We start from the raw sequence: 19,957 nt of genomic DNA on the forward strand, positions 1-19,957 counted from the left end.
TATTCCTTTGAAAGTGCAGAATACTGCAATTTGCACTGAAGTTAACCAATGACCCACTACCCTTTGCTTTATGTTGTAGTGGGACGAAGAGAAGTGTTAATGACAACAATAGACCAATGGACAAAGATGAAAAAGATGTAGAGGTAAATTTATTATACAAAACATTTCAGTAAAATCAAAAGGTCTTGGCTATTGCCAGACCTAAAAACTACTCCGCTCAGATGATTAATTATAAATTAAAAGATGGCCATGTGATAATTACTAATCAAAACATAAAGGAGGATTGTCCTAAGTACTATAAAAACTGTACAAGATTCCAAATGTTTCTGAGGTGGACTTGAGGTTTCAAAAGTTCTCTTTCCCACTAGGACCATACCGTAAACTATGGCGACAGACATTCTGATAACTGTGCAGAAAATCAAACATGTAGTTTGTTGTTTAACAGGTGGTATATCGACAGAATTCAATGATAAAGTAGAACTTCACCAGAAATTTCATGATTTTTGTGTCTTCAGGGACCTCTGCTTAATGAAAGAGCTTTTCTAAGCGTATATACTGGCGACAGGCGATTCCAAAAAGTTAGGCTTAACATAGGTCCATTTCATTGTTTAACCTGGATTCAAAGATCCTTTCCAAAATATTTGTAGCCAGATGGGAGCTGATGATGCCAAGTGATATTCCAGTCCTGATAACAGAAAATCAGTGCTGTATTTAACCTTCGGGATAACAGCAGATGTATGGCTGCGGAGCAAAAGGGCTGCTTTTTCACATGGTCTCCCTCATTTGCTCAGCAAGATTCTGCTGGTATTTTGCACATGGAGATATCGGTGACCGGATTCTCAGTGCATACGCTTCCTTCAAAAACATGAAGAAAGACTTACTAATCCTGTGATGTTTTTAAATGGAAAGTAAGGGCACTGGATTTGTGCACAGTACAACATTGGCTTGTGGACTGCAGTGCAATGTGCACTACTCACAGTAACTGAATTTATAACATGTCAAATTAGTTATTTCATCTTACATGCAAATGCATTGTATTTAATTTCTCAGACACGCAATCTAGCTCTTCCTTTTTAAATGGCAACTTACTCGAGGAGTCAAGGCTGGTCTTTGAATGACCTCACTAGTGCCTGTAGTATGGAGGTTGGACAGGGGATGTCTCCAGTGGGCTCCAAAGGAGTTGGCTTTAGGAATGCTGTGAGAAGTGCCTCTTTAGATACTGTTAACCCTGACATTTTGCCTGGTTTTGATGTGGTTTCAATTGTAGTGCACAGGATCCCCCCAACCAGGTCCCCTGTGCCAGTGCTTCTTCCCTAAAACATTTCCACGATTGGTACTTCTGCTCCCTGTAAGTCCCTAGTAAATGGTGCTTTGGGTACCTACGGCCTTGGAGCTTTTGAGGGTCCCCTGAGACCCCCCCCCCCTCACTGGGACAATGCCACTACCCTGGCAGCTTGCATTATGTCCCTGTGAGGTAGAAAATGACAGTCAACATGGCACCCTGCCCGAGTGCCATGCCAATCAGCACTGCCTGAAGATAAAGTTACGTCACCCCTCTAGCAGGCCTTACAGCCCTAAGGCAGCGTGCACTATACCACAGGTGAGGTAATATCTGAATGAGCAGATATGCCCCTACAATATTAGGGTCCATTCCTTAATATTGTAAGTGACAAGGAGCCATAGAGAGTACATGAGCTGGGAACTCGAAAACTCGATCCGTCCACTGACCATCCGTCCCACAACCACGCGTAATAAAAGCGCTGATTAGATAGCGCGACGCCCTTGACACCCACCTCCTGAGGCACAGCCGGGAGTTAGCTCGCTACTGAATCAGTTTTTAAAAAATTGTGTAAATACTTTGGTTTTAACTTCTAATTTGTCTGTGAGCACTCGGATCCCTTAAACGACCTAAAGGAAACAGCACGCGTAGCGGTTCTATCGCTACAGCGGCTCTCCTCCGGTTGTTCGACGTCACTGGGGAAGCCCATAGGCCACGCCCACTATGGTCGGCCACGCCCACTATGGTCGGCCACGCCCCCCACAACCACGCCTTACGCTTCTACAACGCATGTGCAAAAACTGGACGCGCAGCGGACGAGCGCAGGTGGCGCGCCTAAGGCAAGCCCGTCTGCGCCCAGCCGGGACCAGGGGCCAGAGATTATGTCCCAAAAATTATTTACTCAGTAGAGGAGCTTATCTCCCTCAGACCTCTACCACATCTCTGCCCTCCTATCGCTCCTCATATCCGGAGACGTACGGCCATGTATGGCATCTCTCAAGACACGGCAGCCTACCCAATCGATACACCCCGCACCGTCTCATCGGCTAATACTTCTCAAACAAAGCTACGGTGCAAATACCTCAACACCAGATCTATGGTCAAGCACCAAACTGACATCTTCTTACTACTCTCCATTGAAAAACCGGACATCCTCCTAATCACAGAGACCTGGCTCTCCCAGAACTCATTACCAGACATTCTCGCAGCACTTCCCTCCGATTATTATATTCTAGCTGAGAATCGCCCGATGGGTAAAAGGGGTGGGGGAGTGGCAGCTATTATCCGTAAAGAGCACAAATTTTCACAACTGCCCTCTCTTACCCTGAGTTACACAGAGAATATAGTAATGAAAATGGATACAACTGGGGGGTCGCTATTACTGGTCTTGATTTATAGACCTCTTCAAATCATGACTACCTTCCCTATGTCGCTAGCAGAACAGATAGCACACTTGGTGACTAAATACCCAAATATACTTCTGGTCGGAGACTTAAATTACTGGTTCGACAATACTACCTGCGACCCTCAGGCACTGGAAGTCTCAGAATTACTCTCCAACATTAATCTAACACAGCATATACATGTAGCCACGCATGAGAAAGGCCACACGCTAGACCAAATCTGGTCGTACAATCTTTCCTGCACACTAACTTCTATAATGCCTTGCATTTGGTCTGACCATGCTATTATCCAGTTTACGCTAACTATTAATGGATATACAAAAAATCCACCTTTGGCGGGCGGCGAAACCAGGAAATGGAAAGCCATAAATTTACCTGCCTTCATTGAAACACTGGCCTATACGGTACCAGTGTCTAAAAAGGATGTAAATTTAAATCTTATGGAAGAGGAGATTTCACACTGGCTCTCAAAAGGCAACTGACTCCCATGCACCTCTCACAAAATTTACACGTGCACGTACCAGAGATGCACACAAATGGTGTACCTCGGATCTCAAAAATCTAAAGCTCGAGGTACGCCAAAAAGAGAGGAAATGGAGAGCAAAATATAAACCTCAAGATAAGGAGGAATATATTATGGCCCGTAGGAAATATGTGAAGCTTATTTTACAAAGCAAAATTAACTACTTTTCTGGAAAAATTTTAAACTCCCAAAATAAAACAAAGGACACTTTTAATATTGTAAATGACCTGTGTAACAGCGACAGAACTGCGCTTCCACTGGCGACCTCACAGGAGCTTTGTGACTCCTTAAATGACTTCTTTATAGAGAAAATCGCCATTATCAAAAAGAATATTCAAGGTCTCTCGAGTGGGGAACCTATTGAAGATATCTATTTCAATTCAACCACACTAGATAGACTCCCTCTTATCGACGAGAAGACCCTGTTAGAACTTCTTTCAATTGTTTAATCAGGCTCGCCTTTTGACAGCTGCCCCCCCCCCCACATTTTAAAGGAAGTGTTCCTAGCTATTCCATCAACAATTCTTCCCCTTCTGAACGAATCACTCAATCAGGGCAAAGTCCCTGACGGGTTTAAAAACGCCACCTTGATTCCACTATTAAAAAAACCAGGAGCTGATCCCTCAATTTTAGTTAATTATAGACCTATTTCCCTTCTTCCTTTTTTTTCTAAACTTCTGGAGGCACATGTCTCCAGATGTCTATCCAACTTTATTGAAAGCTCCGAATACTTGGAACCAAACCAAGCAGGATTCCGGCCATGCCACTCTACGGAAACTGTCATTCTGGCTGTTCAAGACACACTAAGATCTAATGCTGACAAAGGCATCCATCAGGCCCTGGTGCTCCTTGACTTGTCTGCCGCGTTCGACACGGTTGACTATAACATCTTGATCAACCGTGTCGAACAGGCCGGCCTCAGGGGCCCCGCCCGGAATTGGATTGCCTCTTTTATCACAAATCGCACACAATCGGTGCGTTTGGGATCATTTACAGCCCCCAAGATGTCAACGACCTGTGGTATTCCCCAAGGTTCGTCACTTTCCCCCTTATTATTTAACCTTTACCTCCGCCCACTGATTTATTTCTTGAAAAATTACAATAACCCTATTTAATTATGCTGACGATCTTCAGCTAATCATTCCTCTAAATTCCCCAAACTCTGCAGCCGAATGCTCAGCCATAATGTCACACAAACAAAAGTGGATGACCTCAAACCATCTTAAACTGAACCCAGGCAAGACAGAACTGATTTTGCCTGGGGAAAGTGGACTGAGCTGGGGGCAACTGTGCTGGCCAACAGACATGGGATCCCCCCCTACAAAGACCCAATCGGTAAAAAGCCTGGGGATTACACTTAATGAGGATCTATCCCTCAAAGGACAGGTGGGAACGGTAGTTTCCGCTAGTTTTTATCAACTTAGGAAGATTAGGAAAATTGCCCATCTTTTAACACACTCTGCACTTATTCAAGTGGTGATTGCCCTTGTTCTCTCCCGGTTAGATTTTTCTAACAGTCTCTATTTAGGTCTCCCGACGGGACTACTAAAACGTTTACAGATGGTCCAAAACCAGGCGGCAAGACTGATCTGGAAACAACCAAAGTGGCAATCAATCAGAGCTGGGTTAGAAAAACTTCACTGGCTGCCAGTGGCCCAGCGGATTGCCTTCAAAACAGGATGTATCTCCTTTAGGGCGCTCCATGACTATGGCCCTAGATTTATCAGGCAATCTATCACCAACTACACACCTTCGCGCAACCTACGCTCTAAACATCTACTTCTTGCAAATGTCTCCTTATTTAAGAAAAAACGCCAGGGCGGCAGCTGCTTTCACCATCTGGAATGCTATCCTTCTTTCTATCAGACAGAGCAAGGATCTACTGACGTTCCGAAAATCTTTAAAAACTTGGCTATTCCAACAGGCTTACGCTTAAGAATGGTGTTGTTTGTCTTGACTCTATAGCGCCAAGAAACCCAAGGGTGTACGTACGCTCAAGAAATGACTATTAAGATAAGACACTGAACACAGGAGTGTTTGATACCAAAATACTCCTTTCAATAAATCCACTCTGATGCTAGTGGGGGATTTATTGCACCATGTATTCAGAGGGCTCCTCAGAGGGCCACCCCTGAAAACCTACCGACCCTGGTGTTTTATCTGACCGGCTGTAGGCAGCCAGCCAACACCAGACATGTTTCTGAACCCCTGGGTAGAGGGCCCCCTGCTCTCTGGGACCAGAACAATACATGGACAGAAGTGTTACAACTCCTCCACCAGGATGGGCCAGTGTCAAAGGGGGCGCTTCATAGGCCTGCTGCTTTTGTAATGAGACCCCCAGCCTCTGCTAAAACCAGCAGATGGAAGCCCATGGTTTACACCCCCCTACCCCCTTTGGAATGGGAAAACTTAGAAGAGCAAGGAGGTGTGCCTACCTGTGTCAACTCTACCCCTCAGGTGGAGGAGGCAAGTTAAGCACACTTTTCAGTCCCCTCAATATAGAAAAAGATGGGACTCCTCCTAGAAGGGCTAGGTCTATGCCCTGTCCCACAGGAGGGTGGCATAATAGTGGGTGTAGTCCCCCTACTCTCCCCCCAAGGTAAGGTACACATTGGCCCTACCTGCTACCCCCTACAACGCCCCCTAAATGTGGCATTTAGAAAGCTCACCCGGACCTAGAAAGGAGATTCCTGCAACCTATAAAGAAGGACCAAGAAGATGCAGCAAAGTTTAATAACCCAGCCCTACCGGCCTGTCTCCAGCTTGAAGAGCCTGCGAGGAAGACAACCCCATCTGTTCTCTGTGGCCAGCGACTTCCAAGAACCCCAGGAAGACTGCCCCTCATTAACAAAGACCAGATCTCCCTCCCGAAAGCCGCGACCTGTCCAGCAAACTCAAAGGATTTCATGTGTGGAAAGAAAAATGGACACATACCAGCCAGAAATAAGCTGTTGGAGTTAGTGTCCTGTTGCCAATGGAGAAAAAACTTGTGTGTGCTTCTCAAAAACCCAAACATGTTTAGAAGCGTGAACAACTTGGGAATACAGTCAGACCAGGAATGTACATTGAGCTGCATTTGGAAGCAGAAGAGAGACTGCTGGAACTATGGGGGATAAGCCTGTTGCTGTTCAAACCAAGCACTGTATGTGATTCTCAAAAGCATTTCAACAGCTGCCCTCATGTTTAGCCTCAGGGGGCTGAAAAAGGCAGAAGGAAGCTTTCTTCAAGAGAAGAAATCGCTGACCACTGGAACTGCAGAGGCACCAGTCTTTGTGACGATTCTTAGAACTGAGTCACTTGGCCAACTTCCACTCCCTCAGAACTGGTATTCTGAAGGAAAATTCTCCAGAGGAAAAGTTGTACTGCTTGAGGGAGAAGGGGGTGAATGGTCTATTGTTGTATGTTTCAGAACTATCTGGAGAGCCATTGCTTTATCTGTTTGCTGAATTAGATAACCTACCAGGACAAAAATAATCTTCAATAATTCAGAAGACTTGCTGACTGTATCCTGCTGTTTCGAAGCACATTCTGCTAAAATGAAACCGAAATAGAATAAATTGGCTCTAACAATCATAGAAATATTTTGAATCTCACATTCTAATATAAATCTCTTGACAAACATAATACTGGCAGATTTCTTTTTTATACAAGTAAAATTACTATCTGAAAACATGGATGTCCTATCATTAGGCTAGCATACGAAGTTAGAGGTTTTTAAGGAATTCTAATGGCAGAGGAAGACCATTTCCAAGACACCTTAATTTCTATTTTTATTGTTTACTTTTGATATAAACATAAGCAGCCCATTTTGGTTCCCCCTAACCCCTCCCCTGCTGGTGTCGGCCAACGGCCGTCGCGCGCACTACCTTCGTAATGCTGCACACATCAGTTGGCCGATGCGGCCCCGCCAACTGCGCTGAACCGCCGCAAAATTGCCGCCGCGGTTAAGCGGCTAAAATTAAAATAAAAAAGCTTTAGAAATTATGCATGTCCCACATTTAGCTATGTGCATGCTCGAAACCAATCCCGATGGTTTCAGCTCGAACAAAACGGCACTGGGCTTTGAAAGAGTGATGGTAATAACGGTTAACATACAACGCAGCTAACATTTTTGTAAAAAAGGGTACGTTTTAAGGAACACGTTAATGCAATTGAATGATGGCATAGAGTGAATAGGAACTCGGAAAACCCCTTGACTATACACCTCAATCTACTTCAAGCCGCTCAGATGTCTTATAAAAACACATCTTCAGAGAAAATGCATCTTTCTTTCACAGCCAGCTAGACCATAGACCCAGGGAACTCTTCAACATTGCTAAAAGACAAACTAACAGCACACATTTGCTGGACTTAATAACCACCAATGAACGCTGTGAAGAAATTGCCAGCTTCTTCACTGATAAGGTCATTAAAATTGATTAATCCTTCATCCAAAGCCCGACCCTACCTCCCCTCCCAACCTGTTCCACTATGCGTGCCTCTGACCAAAGAGAACTGATTCCTACCGAGGAAAGCCGGTACCAAACCATACGAAAAATTATGCTAACTGGTCAGAATTCAAATCTGTGTCCAAAAAAGAAGTCTTCAATATAATTGCAAGCCTGAAGCCCACTTTCCACACCACTGACCCCCTCCCTTCCACAATATTACAAAATCTTAACCACATCATCGTTCCCTTCTGGACAAAAATTATTAACTCCTCTCCCACTTCAGGCTGTGTACCAAACTCCACCCAACAAGGACAAATCACGCCTATTCTAAAAAAAAAGAAAAACAACAGGGGCTGACCCGAACAATCTCAACAACCTCAGACCAATCTCTAAGCTATCTTCCTAGCTAAAACCCTAGAAAAATTGTTCAATAACTCAAACATATTGACAATTTTAACCTCTTTGATCCCTTTCAATCGGGTTTCAGAAAGGGCTGTAGCACTGAAGAACAAGTTCCTTACCTTTGGTTACGCTTTTTCTGGAGGCTACAGTATCTGCCTGTGGATTCCTCAACTTTTGAATTTCCCCTGCGCTAGTATTCCACGGAAATTATTTTCATAGCTCTCCCACGTAGACAAGAACGTCATAATAGTTCAGATCTGCTCGCAACACCGTATGACATCACCGGAGCCATAAGAAGACCTAGTCTGCGTGCTGAAGTCCGTTCCACCCATTTTTTTCGAGGCGAACAGGCGGAGTGACAACATATCACAAGTATACCCAGTATAAATAATATATACACCAACACATATAGTATATAGAGAAGTAGAAAGAATAAGCCAATAACCAAAGCATTTCCTAGCAACAAACTATCTGCATGAAAATGACACATGGAAAATAATGTCAAAGTCAGAACATTTTCAGCACATGCAGGAGGACAACGGTGAGGCAGTGGGGTCAGTGAGGTCAGTGAGGAATCCACGGGTAGATACTGTATCCACCATAAAAATCATTACTGAAGGTAAGTAACTTGTTCTTCTGATGGATAGATCGGCCTGTGGATTCCTCACCGAATCCCCAAGCTGTCCCGCTCCCGGAGGAGGGTGTCCACCTGCCTATACCAAAACATCTTGCAGTACAGAGCGTGCAAAATGGCCATCCCTCCTAACATCCGAATCCAAGCAGTAATGCTTTGCAAAGGTGTGGAGGGAGGCCCACATTGCCACCTTTCAGTTGTCCACAACAGGAACACCTCTAGCCAGAGCAGAAGAAGACTTAAATCTGGTGGAATGAGCTTGAATACCTTCAGGAGGCTCCTTCTTGGCCAGGGCATAGCAGATCTTGATGCACAAGTGATCGACCTGGAGAGTATTCTTTTGTGGACAGCTCTGCCTTTCATTCGTCCAATGTAGCCCACGAAGAGCTGATCCAGTCCCTGGTTCTATCCAAATAAAAGCTGACAGCCCTCTTAGAGTCCAGGTGATGAAGTCTTCCCTCCTCCTTGGAAGGTTGAGGAGGAGGATAGAAGGTAGGTTAAGTAACTGACTCTCCTAAATGGAAAGGAGTAAAAACCTTAGGCAGCAAAATAGCCCTGGTCATGAGAACCATCTGCATGAATGGTTAAAAACTGAGGTTTAAAACTAAGAGCCTGAAGCTCACTTACCCTCCTAGCTGAGGTAATAGTAATCAGAAAGACAGTCTTGAAAAACAGAAGCCTCAACAGGCAATTATGAAGAAGCTCAAAACGAGAACTCACCAGGAAATTAAGTACTAAATTAAAATCCCACTGGGGCATAATGAAAGGAGTGGTAGGAAACCTATTAGTGAGTCCCTTAATGAACCTCATAACAATGGGAGACTTAAATAAAGACGGCTGATCCGGCAAACAGGGGAAAGCCGACAAATAACCCTTTAACCCAGCCACAGCACGGCCCTGCTGGGCCAAGGAAAGTGATAATCCTAGAATGTCAGACAAGTGGGCTTTCAAAGGATCAATGAACCTCTCTCCACACCATTTCACAAACCTGGACCACCTAGATGAATATATCGATTTGGTGGACTCCTGGATGATAAAATAACATTCACCACATTCAGTGGGAGAGAGAAAGAACTCCGATTGCCCCGTTCAATCTCCAGGCAGGAAGGTGCAAGTTCTGGAGGTGAGGGTGCAGAACCTGCCCCTGCGATCGCGATTGCGAGAGGAGGTCTGCCCTGAGAGGGAGACTGAGCGGAGGGTGCGATGAGAGGTGAAGTGGATCTGTGTACCAATCTGGAGCAATCAATATGACTTGGGCCCGGTCTTGGCGAATCTTCCTCAGAATTCGAGAAATAAAGGGTATGGGAGGAAACACGTAAAGAAGTTACGAGCTCCAACCCAATTTAAACATGCCCCCAACACTCCCTGTATCGGATACTGAAGACTGCAGAATGAAAGGCAGTGCACGTTCTCCTGAGTGGCAAAAAGGTCTACCTGAGAAAACCCCCACATCCTGAAGATGTGCTGGACCACCTTAGGATGAAGGCACCACTCGTGATAGCCCGAATAATGGAGACACTGTCCGCACGCACATTTAGCACTCTTGCCAGATGACTTGCCATTACACAAATCTGATGGCCCCGAGTCCAGGACCAGAGCAGCAGAGCCTCTTAGCAGAGATAATACGACCCTACCCCTCGCTGTTTGTTTATGTACCACATAGCTGTAGTGTTGTCAGTCAGGACTTGAATCTACTGACCGGGAAGGAAGGCCTTGAGAGCCAAACTTATTGCCCGCAATTCCTAAAGGTTGATGTGAAGCAACCTTTCCTCCAGAGACCAAAGACTCTTGATCTACAGATCTCCCAGATGAGCACCCCGCCCTAGAGTGGAGGCATCCATGATCACTGTGGCCACCGGTGGAGGCAGTTGTAAGGGCTTTCCTTGAGACAGGCTGCCCTGCACACTCCACCAAGACAGGTCCGCTGCAGTGTCTCTGAAGATTCTGACCTTCTCCCAGAGATCTCCATTGTGCTGAAACCACTGCCTGCGGAGGCACCACTTGAGAGCTCTCATGGGCCAGCATGCATGGCTGACCAACAGCATACAGGAAGCGAACAGGACAAGTAGGCATAGGACCGTCAGGACTGGAGCAACCGCTCCATCCTGAAATAAAGGAATCATCTCCTTAATGTCGAGAATCCTCTGCGGAGGAAGGAAAGCCCGACACAGTAGTGTCCAGTACTGCCCCTATGAACAGGCTGCGCTGAGAGGGCACCAGATGAGATTTGGGCACATTTATCGAGAAATCCAAGTTCTCAACAGTCGCGTTGTTGCCTGCAAGTGAAGCAACACCATCTCTGGCAACTTTGCTTTGAGCAGCCAGTCGTCCAGATAAGAAACCCGGACCTTCTGAGATGTGCCGCCGCCACCGCCATCACCTTTGTGAAGACCTGAGGTGCGGACGTAAGGCCGAACGGGAGGACCACAAACTGGTAGTGTTGAGACCTTACCATAAACTGGAGATACTTTGATGCAACTTCAGAATAGCGATGTGGAAATATGCATCCTGTAAGTCGATCGACACCATCCAGTCTTCCTGCTGCAGCACCAAAAGAACCTGAGCTAAGATCAAACATTTTGTAGTTTTCCTGCTTGAGGTTAAAATTGAAAACCCTGAGGTCCAAGTTCGGCCGTGAACGGCCGTTCTTTTTGAGAATCAAGGAATAAACGGGAGTTAACATGCCTGACCCCTTTCCTACTCCGGAACCGCCTCTATCGTACCTTTTTGTAATAAGGCAAGAACCTCCTGCTGCAGAAGCAGCAAATGGTCCTCTGAACACCAGTCCTGCGAGGAGGATAAGGAGGTGGAAGCTCTTGAAAAGGTAGGGTGTACTCACTTTCCACAAGATTCAAAACCCAATGCTCGGAGGTAACCGATTTCCAATCTTGTAGAAATGTGACACCCAACCCCCTAGAGGAACAGCATGCTCCAAGATGGAGGATCTAGAGCTGCTTTCCCGTGGTACCAGTGGTGGGGACAGAGGAAGAGGAGGAGGAAGAGGAAGACTGCTGTTGAGAAGCTTCCTGAAGATGGCCTCTACCTTTTCCTCTGTACGACCTGTACAGAGGGTTCTTCTGCTGCTGCTGCTGATGGCCTCAAAAGGAAGCCGCCTTCCCAAGACCTCAATACCTTTTGTATCCAAAGCCCCTGGGCTGGGAATGATGGCCCCACTATGCTTGAATCGGTGCTGCGCAGAGTTCGCCTTGGTTCCAAACAATCTTGACCCATCAAAGGGTAGAGCCAGTAAAGCAGCCTGTACATCTGGCGAGAAACCTGAAGGTCTAAGCCAGGCATGCCTTCTAGTAGCAATTGAGGAACACTTCACTTTGGCAACCGAGTCTGCTATGTCCAGACCAGACTGGATGACCTGATGGGCTGCTGCTTGCGAATCTTAAAGTGCTTCAAGAAAATGAACACAATCCTCTTTAGGAAGTTTAGGAGCCACTTGCTTGACAGAGTTCATTAGAGCATGAATGTACCTCCCTAGCAAACATGTGGCGTTTGTTGACTTCAGAGCCATACTTGCTGAGGAAAACACCTTTTTGGCTGATTGCTCTAACTTAGAGTCTCTATCCCCCAGGGTGGTAGGAAAGGAACCAGTTGACTGCTTGGAAAAAGAAGCTTTAGCAGCTAAGCTTTGTGGAAATGGATGGGCAGAAAGGAAAGCTGGATCACCAGAAGAAGGTCTATACCTTCTTTCCACTGATCTAGAAACTGCAGGGGCAGACAAGGGCTTCTGCCACAATTCCATAATTGGCTCAGTCAATGCCTCCTTGAGAGGCAGCAGAGGTTTAATAGAAGAGGAAGGAGAATTTAGCACTTCAGTCCGAATATTTGACTTTATTTCAGCTGAGGGCAACTGAAGCAAAAATTCAGCAGCTTTTCAGATGACGAAGTGATAAGGGGCAACATCCTGTGAAGGTAAAGCCTTTGGAGTATAAAGTTCCCATTCCGGAGAAGTATCAAGGCCACTAGCCTCACACAGACCCTCAAATTTGTCTACGGAGTCGAGAATGGTCCCTTTCTCCTGTTCTTGCTGGTACTTAACTTCATCCAGCAGTCTTTGTCCTTCCCTCCTGGAACGCTGCTTCAGGATCAGCTGCAGCCCATCGCGGTGCCGGTGACAACGGCGCCGAAGCAGGACCTTCCAAATTGGGCAATGGCGCAGATCGAATCCGGGATGATGCAGACCCAACACCAGACGGTGCCGGCAATTGAGGTATTAGAGTCGAAAACCTCAGCGCTGGGAACTGCCAAGATGGAGCCGCTGGCATAAAAGGCACAAAAGGTGCCTGGGCATACAAATGGGGATTGCTCAAATTAAAGGCAAGCAGACCCATGGGGCAAGAAGGTGCGTCGGTAGGGTAGGATGCCCTGGCAAACATGCCAAACATCGCATTAAGGAAACGTGAAGCATCCGATCCTGTTACTGGGAAAGGGGGATACGGATCTGAAAGTAGTTCGGAGGCTGAGGCTGCGGAGCTTGAGACATCGGCGCCAGCACAGGTGAAGCCGCAGGAACAGAAGATTCCCTGGGCGCAGGAGAATCCCTGGGCATTGGTGAATCCCTCGGTGCAGGAGAGCGGCCCGGAGTTGCCTGCTGAGAAGGAGACGGAGAAATTAAGTCTTTTTCACGACGCCGCTGTATGAGAGGCGCTGATCTCGATGCCCTGCCCTTCGAAGATAGACGTCGTGGTCCATGTCTTCTCTTCTTCGACTTCATATTATGCGAGGTCGACTATTTTGATCTCTTACGACCCCTTTGCTCCATTTTTGGGGGTGCATGAAGAGTTTTGGCTTCCCGTTCTTTCAGGGCCTTCGGGTTCATCTTCCGACAGCACGAACACCATCTGACGTCGTGGTCTGAAGAAAGACACCAAAGACAGTCGTTGTGGGGGTACATGATGGACATGTGGCCCCCACATCCCTTGCAGGGCGTGAAACTATTTCTTCAAAGTAGCCATTCTCACTGCAACACGAAGAAGAGGAAGAAACAAATTAATAACAGTAAAATGGAGAGTCTCAGAAAAAACTATTACGTGTCGATGGCGCAGAAAAAAGGGAACGGACGTCAGCATGCCGACGAGGTCTTCCTATGGCTCCAGTGACATCATACGGTGTCTCAAGCAGAGCCGTGCTATTATGATATCCTCGTAGACATGGGAGCGCTAAGAGAAGAATTTCAGAGGAATGCTGGAGCAGGGGGTAATTCAAAAGGTGAGGAATCCACAGGCAGATGTATCCATCAGAAACAGCCATGTTCAATATCTCTGATGATAGCCACAGATCCTTAGATGAAGGTGTAGCATGTCTTTTTTTTTTTGACCTATCTGCGGCATTCAACACAAAAAAACATACAGCGCTACTCGAGACTCTAAAAAGACGCTTTGGCATGTACGGGATAGTACTAAAATGGCTCACTTCCTGCCTTCAACATAGATCGCAACAAATTAAAATCAACTCCTGCCTCTCCAAGCCTACACGAGTCACGCTTGGTGTCCCCCAAGGATCGATCCTCTCCCAGTCCTCTTCAATCTCTTCATGGAACCACTCACAAGCAAGCTGGACTTAAGTATCACCTATTTGCAGAGGACACTCAACTCTACTACAAAATCAAATCTCCCAGTGGCATCAGACACCTCAATGACACACTAACCAAGAAACAATCCTGGTTTCGCTCGAACCACATAAAACTGAGCCAGGACAAAACTGAATTAATATTTCTCTCTGAAAAATAACCACCTACCAATCCAATATTGGCTCAAGAACCTGGATGCCCTAAAGTGCTGCCTCATCCTCTCCGACTCCGTAAAGTCACTAGCATTACCCTGGCCAAGCATTTGTCAATAAAGGACCACATCAAACACTCCGCCAAGATGCACTGTACTCTCTAAAACACCTTAAGAAAATCAAACCTTGCAGCCTCCAGGGTGATTTCAAGACAGTAGTTCAATCCCTAGTCCTCTCTAGACTGGAGTATGAGAACGCCATCCTTACAGGGACGCCTAAATCCCACCTAGCCCCACTAAGGTTAGTCCTCAACATGGCAGCCCAACTCGTAACAGGCGTTAAATGATTTGAACACATTACACCAACCCTTAAATGGCTTCCTATTGAAGATAGATGTACTTAAAAGTCTTCCTGCATCACAAACAAAACCCTTCACACACATCCCAACAACTACTTAAACAGCATACTTGTGAAAGCAGGAAGAGCCAGAACTCCGAGACGCTCTAACTCACTTCTTTTCATCCCTCAGAAAAAGAAAACCACCCAGTCCCAATGTTTTTCGGGTAATGTACACAGGTTGTGGAACACACTCACTATTGATCTCAGATGCAACCCCTCCTTCTCCTGCTTCAAAAGGGACTTTAAACTTCATCTCCTCGACAAATACTTTATCGACAAAGCGAACTGAACCAGGCTCCAATAACCGAGTTGGCGCTCCTTCGCCAACTAGACCATCAGAGTGGTGGTCTTTTTGACTGTTTTACCTACCTAAGCTATCACTTGACTCACCCCTCTAATTTATTCAGTCTTAAAATGTTTATTGTTACTCATATTTCCTCATGTATCCTTATACCATGTTTTTCACTACTCTATTCATTTTTTTTCTTTTTTTTTTTTTTTTTAATCCTCATCTGCCAGACACTCATTCCATAGATGCAAAGAAAACACAGCAACCACCTCACTGCCATTGGGAGCAAGGCCCTGGTAATTGAGCCGCTTCGAGAACTAGGCAGAACTTATTGCGAGTTGGCAGGAGATGTGATGCACCTTGTTAACGCTCCTCTAGGCAACTTCATGCCTGGTTGGCCAGTAGGTAAATAACGGAATCGGGGCAGACCACAATACTAAGCCATGGAGTAGATGGGCATAATCATCGGATCTTTGGGGGGGGGGGAACCCCCAACGAGCCGAAGAAAGCTTCACTTCCAATCTATTCATTTTGTAAAGCGCTCGGATACCCACGGGTCTAGCTGGCACTATATAAAACGTATAAAATAAAATAAAAAAGTAATAACTCTTAGAAATTGTATGCTGATGGTTTGGCTTATAATTGAATAGGAATGATGAACCAATGGTCTAGACAACACCATATTCAACTCCTAGTTTGGGTAGGGATGACACCAAGACCATTAAGTAGTTCATAACCGTAATTGTGAAAACGTTACAAGTTTAGAATAAAGAATAATGTCAGTCAAATGCAGTTTTATAGAAGAAAGGCCAAAGGAGGGGATCAATGCAATATTTTTATATTACTTGCTCCTGGACTAATCTGCGCCTCAATACGTCAAGTGCAGAGTATCCTTCAAACGAGGGTATACAATGTTCTTGCAGCTCAACATTTAACCTCTTTGGAGATCCAGATGACTGTACAGGAACTATACAGGAGTCTGTCTGATTGATGAAAGGGATGGCTTAGGTTCCTGCCTGACATCTTGGATAAGGTAATGAAGCTTGCCTGCACAAAACTCATTGTAAGGCTCTGGAGACCGGAGAAGATCTGAATAAAGATGCTGCCAATCCAAAACAAAGAGTATCATCTTTGCTTTGGGTTGTTGCGACTTCATCAGTGCACTCCTGAGAAATGCTGGAAGACCGGGACAAAGAAACATACATGCCTGACAGTTGATCAAACTGGCATACTCCTTGGGGCTGGCTTCTCGAAATCTGGATGAGAAGACGCTGCATTTTGTATGAGGTGCAAAGAGACAGTTTTGTGTTGTCCCCTAATGTGTTTAATCTTCTGCCAGTGTTGAATGCAACAGCTTCGGACAGTGACAGAGTGAGTCTTTTGCCCGACGGGAGTTTTGGTTTTTAATATTTGAGAGAACCAAATGTGCAGCTTTACATTCTTTTTTACCAATGCTTTGAAGAACAAACTAATTGTGAAGTGCCTTGCTTCCTAGAACAGGATGCTAGAACTCTGCAGCCCAAACAATTAACTGGAGGGTCCACTATTCATTTCCTCCAGGCACAATTTAGCCCTTATAACCTTCACAAACCTGACTAGGCGAGTCATGCATTTGTCAAGCATCAATGACTTTGGGGCACATTAGACTAGAGGAACTATGGCTTTTAATACCCTCTTTTAAAGAAACACTCTTAAAGAGATCATTACATTGACAGACTGGTTAGGGGAGTCGGTCTTCGAGATGTTCTGTAAGTATGCACGTATGTATATGGTTTTTCTGTAGCATAAACCTAGCCAACACACATGCTCAAAGACCAGCATAAAGTAAAGGAGGAGAGGACGCTGTATTTTGGACTGTTAATGCATTGAGAAGTATGTTCTTTAAAGATGTATTAACTTACACCTGTGGGCATGTTGCACACACCCATGCAGTTTTACAAATAGCTTGAAACATGACAGAAAGTAGATTTTCTTAGACTAGCCCAGAGTTTATGAAGGACATTGATGCAAGCAAGAACCCATCAAGATTATACGCTGTCGTGATGCAGATAAATACAGAGGTATATTTTATATACGCTGAAACGTAACTTTGCTGTGTTCATATTTGGGATGCAAGGAGAAGTAAATCAACATACAATCGTAGGCTTTCTGAGAGAAGTTTTAAAAGGTCTTCTGCAGAATGAGGGTGGGTGTATCACCAAGGATGGACAGTATTGAAATAGCATTTGTTGTAATAACTAGAGATGGAAGTGTGAGCAACTAATTACTGACCGGTTCAACTTGCACTGCTGAGGTCATATCTGGACTCAGACAACTCATATCTGCATATGCTGGGCACGTTGGATGTTGTCAGTGGAAATAAAGGAGTTAAAGGGAAATTTCCTTCCAACAATTATTTTTGGGCATGGGATATTAAATGGTCTATAAAGGAGAATCTCAGAATTATCTTTATGTTTTTTCTAAGGTAACTTCGAGAACTATATTCCAACGTTTAACAGCAGAAAGTTAAGATTTGGCTGCTGTCATCCTCCTTGCTAGTCTGACAGACTAGAAGTAGGCTAATTGTATACGATACTTGGGTGCACTGGCATGCCATTCACCCCCAAACCTAAAGGCCAATGAGCTAAAGATTCACTGAATAAGACCGGATAATCAAAACAAATGAAGTAATCGTACAATTCGCATACACAGGGCACAATATTTAACCACAGTACTTGAGTAGCAGAGTCATCAACAATGATAATCAAGTTCACATGGAAGAAAGATACTGTTTTGTGGTTGATTACCATGTATGATATGAGCACAATTAGCAAACAACTGGAGTCAACAGAAAGGTTAAATGGATCGTTACCAGACACCCAACATCTGTCCCAAAAGGTGGAAACTAAACCCATAACCACTATTCAGTCACCACAGTGGTAAACCATTAAAAGAACAATGCCTTCAAGTAACCACCCAAATCCGACTGGAGTCGTGTTACTCATAAGGCTGCAATTCTGAAAAAATTAAGTTCAAATATGCTATTACACATACCTGGGACATCGTACCACTGCGCTCCATTGGTGATGCCATCTTTAAATGATTCCTGTGGGTCTGATTGGCAGTTTGGATGGCCAGTTTTCATTACTGGGTGTTTCTCAGCATATGCGCGTGCTAGGTATCTAAAGACTTTGTCATCTGGAGATCTGCTGTAGGCTCCAGATCCCTGGTGCATGGAAGTGTCATCAAATGGGTAGCTGGCGACCACAGAACCTCCGTGAAAATTACCAGACAAAAGAAACCTAGAACAAATAAACACAAGTTTGTAGTGAAGATGTTTCCAAACGGCAAGTAAGATCCAAACAATTTCACAAACAATTGCCCAAACAATACCCAGAAATAGAAATGCAAAAACGTAGTGATGGAGACAGGTTTCAGTAATTTCTCTGGGCAAAGGGGCTCCCTCCTAGGTTACTTAAGAAAAGCTGGAAGAGCGGAGAGAGGTTAAGCACGTAAACAAATAACAAAAAATAACAACGAAAGGGCCTCTCTAATACCATCCCCAAAATATAGATGTTACACAGAAATAAAACAAGAATTGGCAATGCCAAAAGGTATGGCTTAAAAGTAAAGTGACGCATTTAAACAGGTTACAATTAGATAGTAAGGGAGGTCAAGGGGTTATGCAGTTTGGGAAGTGTGACCGAGCCAGTACAGGATAGTCTGCCTCACTGAAATGCACGAAAGAGTTTGACCGCAACCATGATTAGCTCAGGGAACATACGACGAAGACAACAAAACTAAAGCAGGCATCTAACTTTGTACAGAGCACTAGGAGAGACGAATTTCAACAGTACATCTTGCATCCAGTGTCTTTTCATTTCGTAACAGTGCATTCTCGAGTTAATGTTACCTAATTTGAAGCAGGAGATTACACCCCTGAAGGATGAATGAGATGGCCATGCTAGGATTGGCCATCTCCATATGAAATTTAACAACGGATGTCTCAAACAATGCTTGTTTCACTGAACCTCCCAACTCCTAGGACTAGGGAAATGCTAAAGAACAAGAAGAGGTTTTGCTAAGTGATAGCTTGCCACGGTTCAGCAAAGCTTAATGAAGAAGAATAAAGATGGCCAACAATCCCCATGAAAGCAGCAGAAGCTGGTGTTGCAGAAGAGGGGAACCAGGCCACGGTCAGCCTTCCTTGAAGGGAGTAGGCCTGCTGTCTAACACAAGGAGCACGTCCTGGGACACTGACTCAGGGTTCCTTCTTTACTTAAGAGTTGCACAGCTTTCACAGGAGCTGGGACTACAGACTGTATGATCGGTAAAATCCCAAATTTCCATCCAAAGACTTTGAAAGAGTTGGCCTACAAGCCTACCTGGACAGATAATGGTGCTTGCTCTTGAAGTACAATATTCTGGTACTTAACGTCGGTTTGCATATTCGGAAAAAAACAAATTAAGTCCCAAAGTGCAAATGAAATTTCTTGGCTGGTTGAGGACCTACCACGCTGGTAAGAAACCTTTTGCTTTGTAACTATTAAGCTCAACATTTCTTCATTCCACAGAGTTTGGAGCATTGAGGTTCACTCCAGTTGATGGCCACAGCTGTAGCCACAAATATAAATACATTATCAATGGATTTTACATTACTAACCGCAAAGATAATTAATGGTAAATCTGCGGTACCAACTTGTGCAGAACACAATTTGAAGGCGATAAATACTTTTTTTTTTAACAGATTTTATTGATTTTCCAAAGTGCCAAGCATTATACATGTAAAAGGCAAGTTGTAGAATTTCGTGGCACCAAATACCATCCCCAATGAGGGTCTGCAAAACATCACACCGAACACCCCTCCCCCGTCCCCCCACCACCAA

General features: G+C 44.9%; 1 protein-coding gene across 1 annotated transcript in view; it reads right to left on the minus strand.

The window, feature by feature from the left end:
• Positions 1-19,957, minus strand: part of CPD (carboxypeptidase D) — an 839,931-nt gene that overhangs the window by 681,586 nt on the left and 138,388 nt on the right. The window contains exon 2 of the mRNA XM_086955076.1: positions 18,126-18,373. Within this exon, the coding sequence (XP_086811202.1) occupies positions 18,126-18,373 (248 nt within the window). The remainder of the gene's footprint in view (positions 1-18,125; positions 18,374-19,957) is intronic.

The sequence above is a fragment of the Lissotriton vulgaris genome, chromosome 2_1 (assembly GCF_964263255.1).
Source record: "Lissotriton vulgaris chromosome 2_1, aLisVul1.2, whole genome shotgun sequence".
Taxonomy (NCBI): domain Eukaryota; kingdom Metazoa; phylum Chordata; class Amphibia; order Caudata; family Salamandridae; genus Lissotriton; species Lissotriton vulgaris.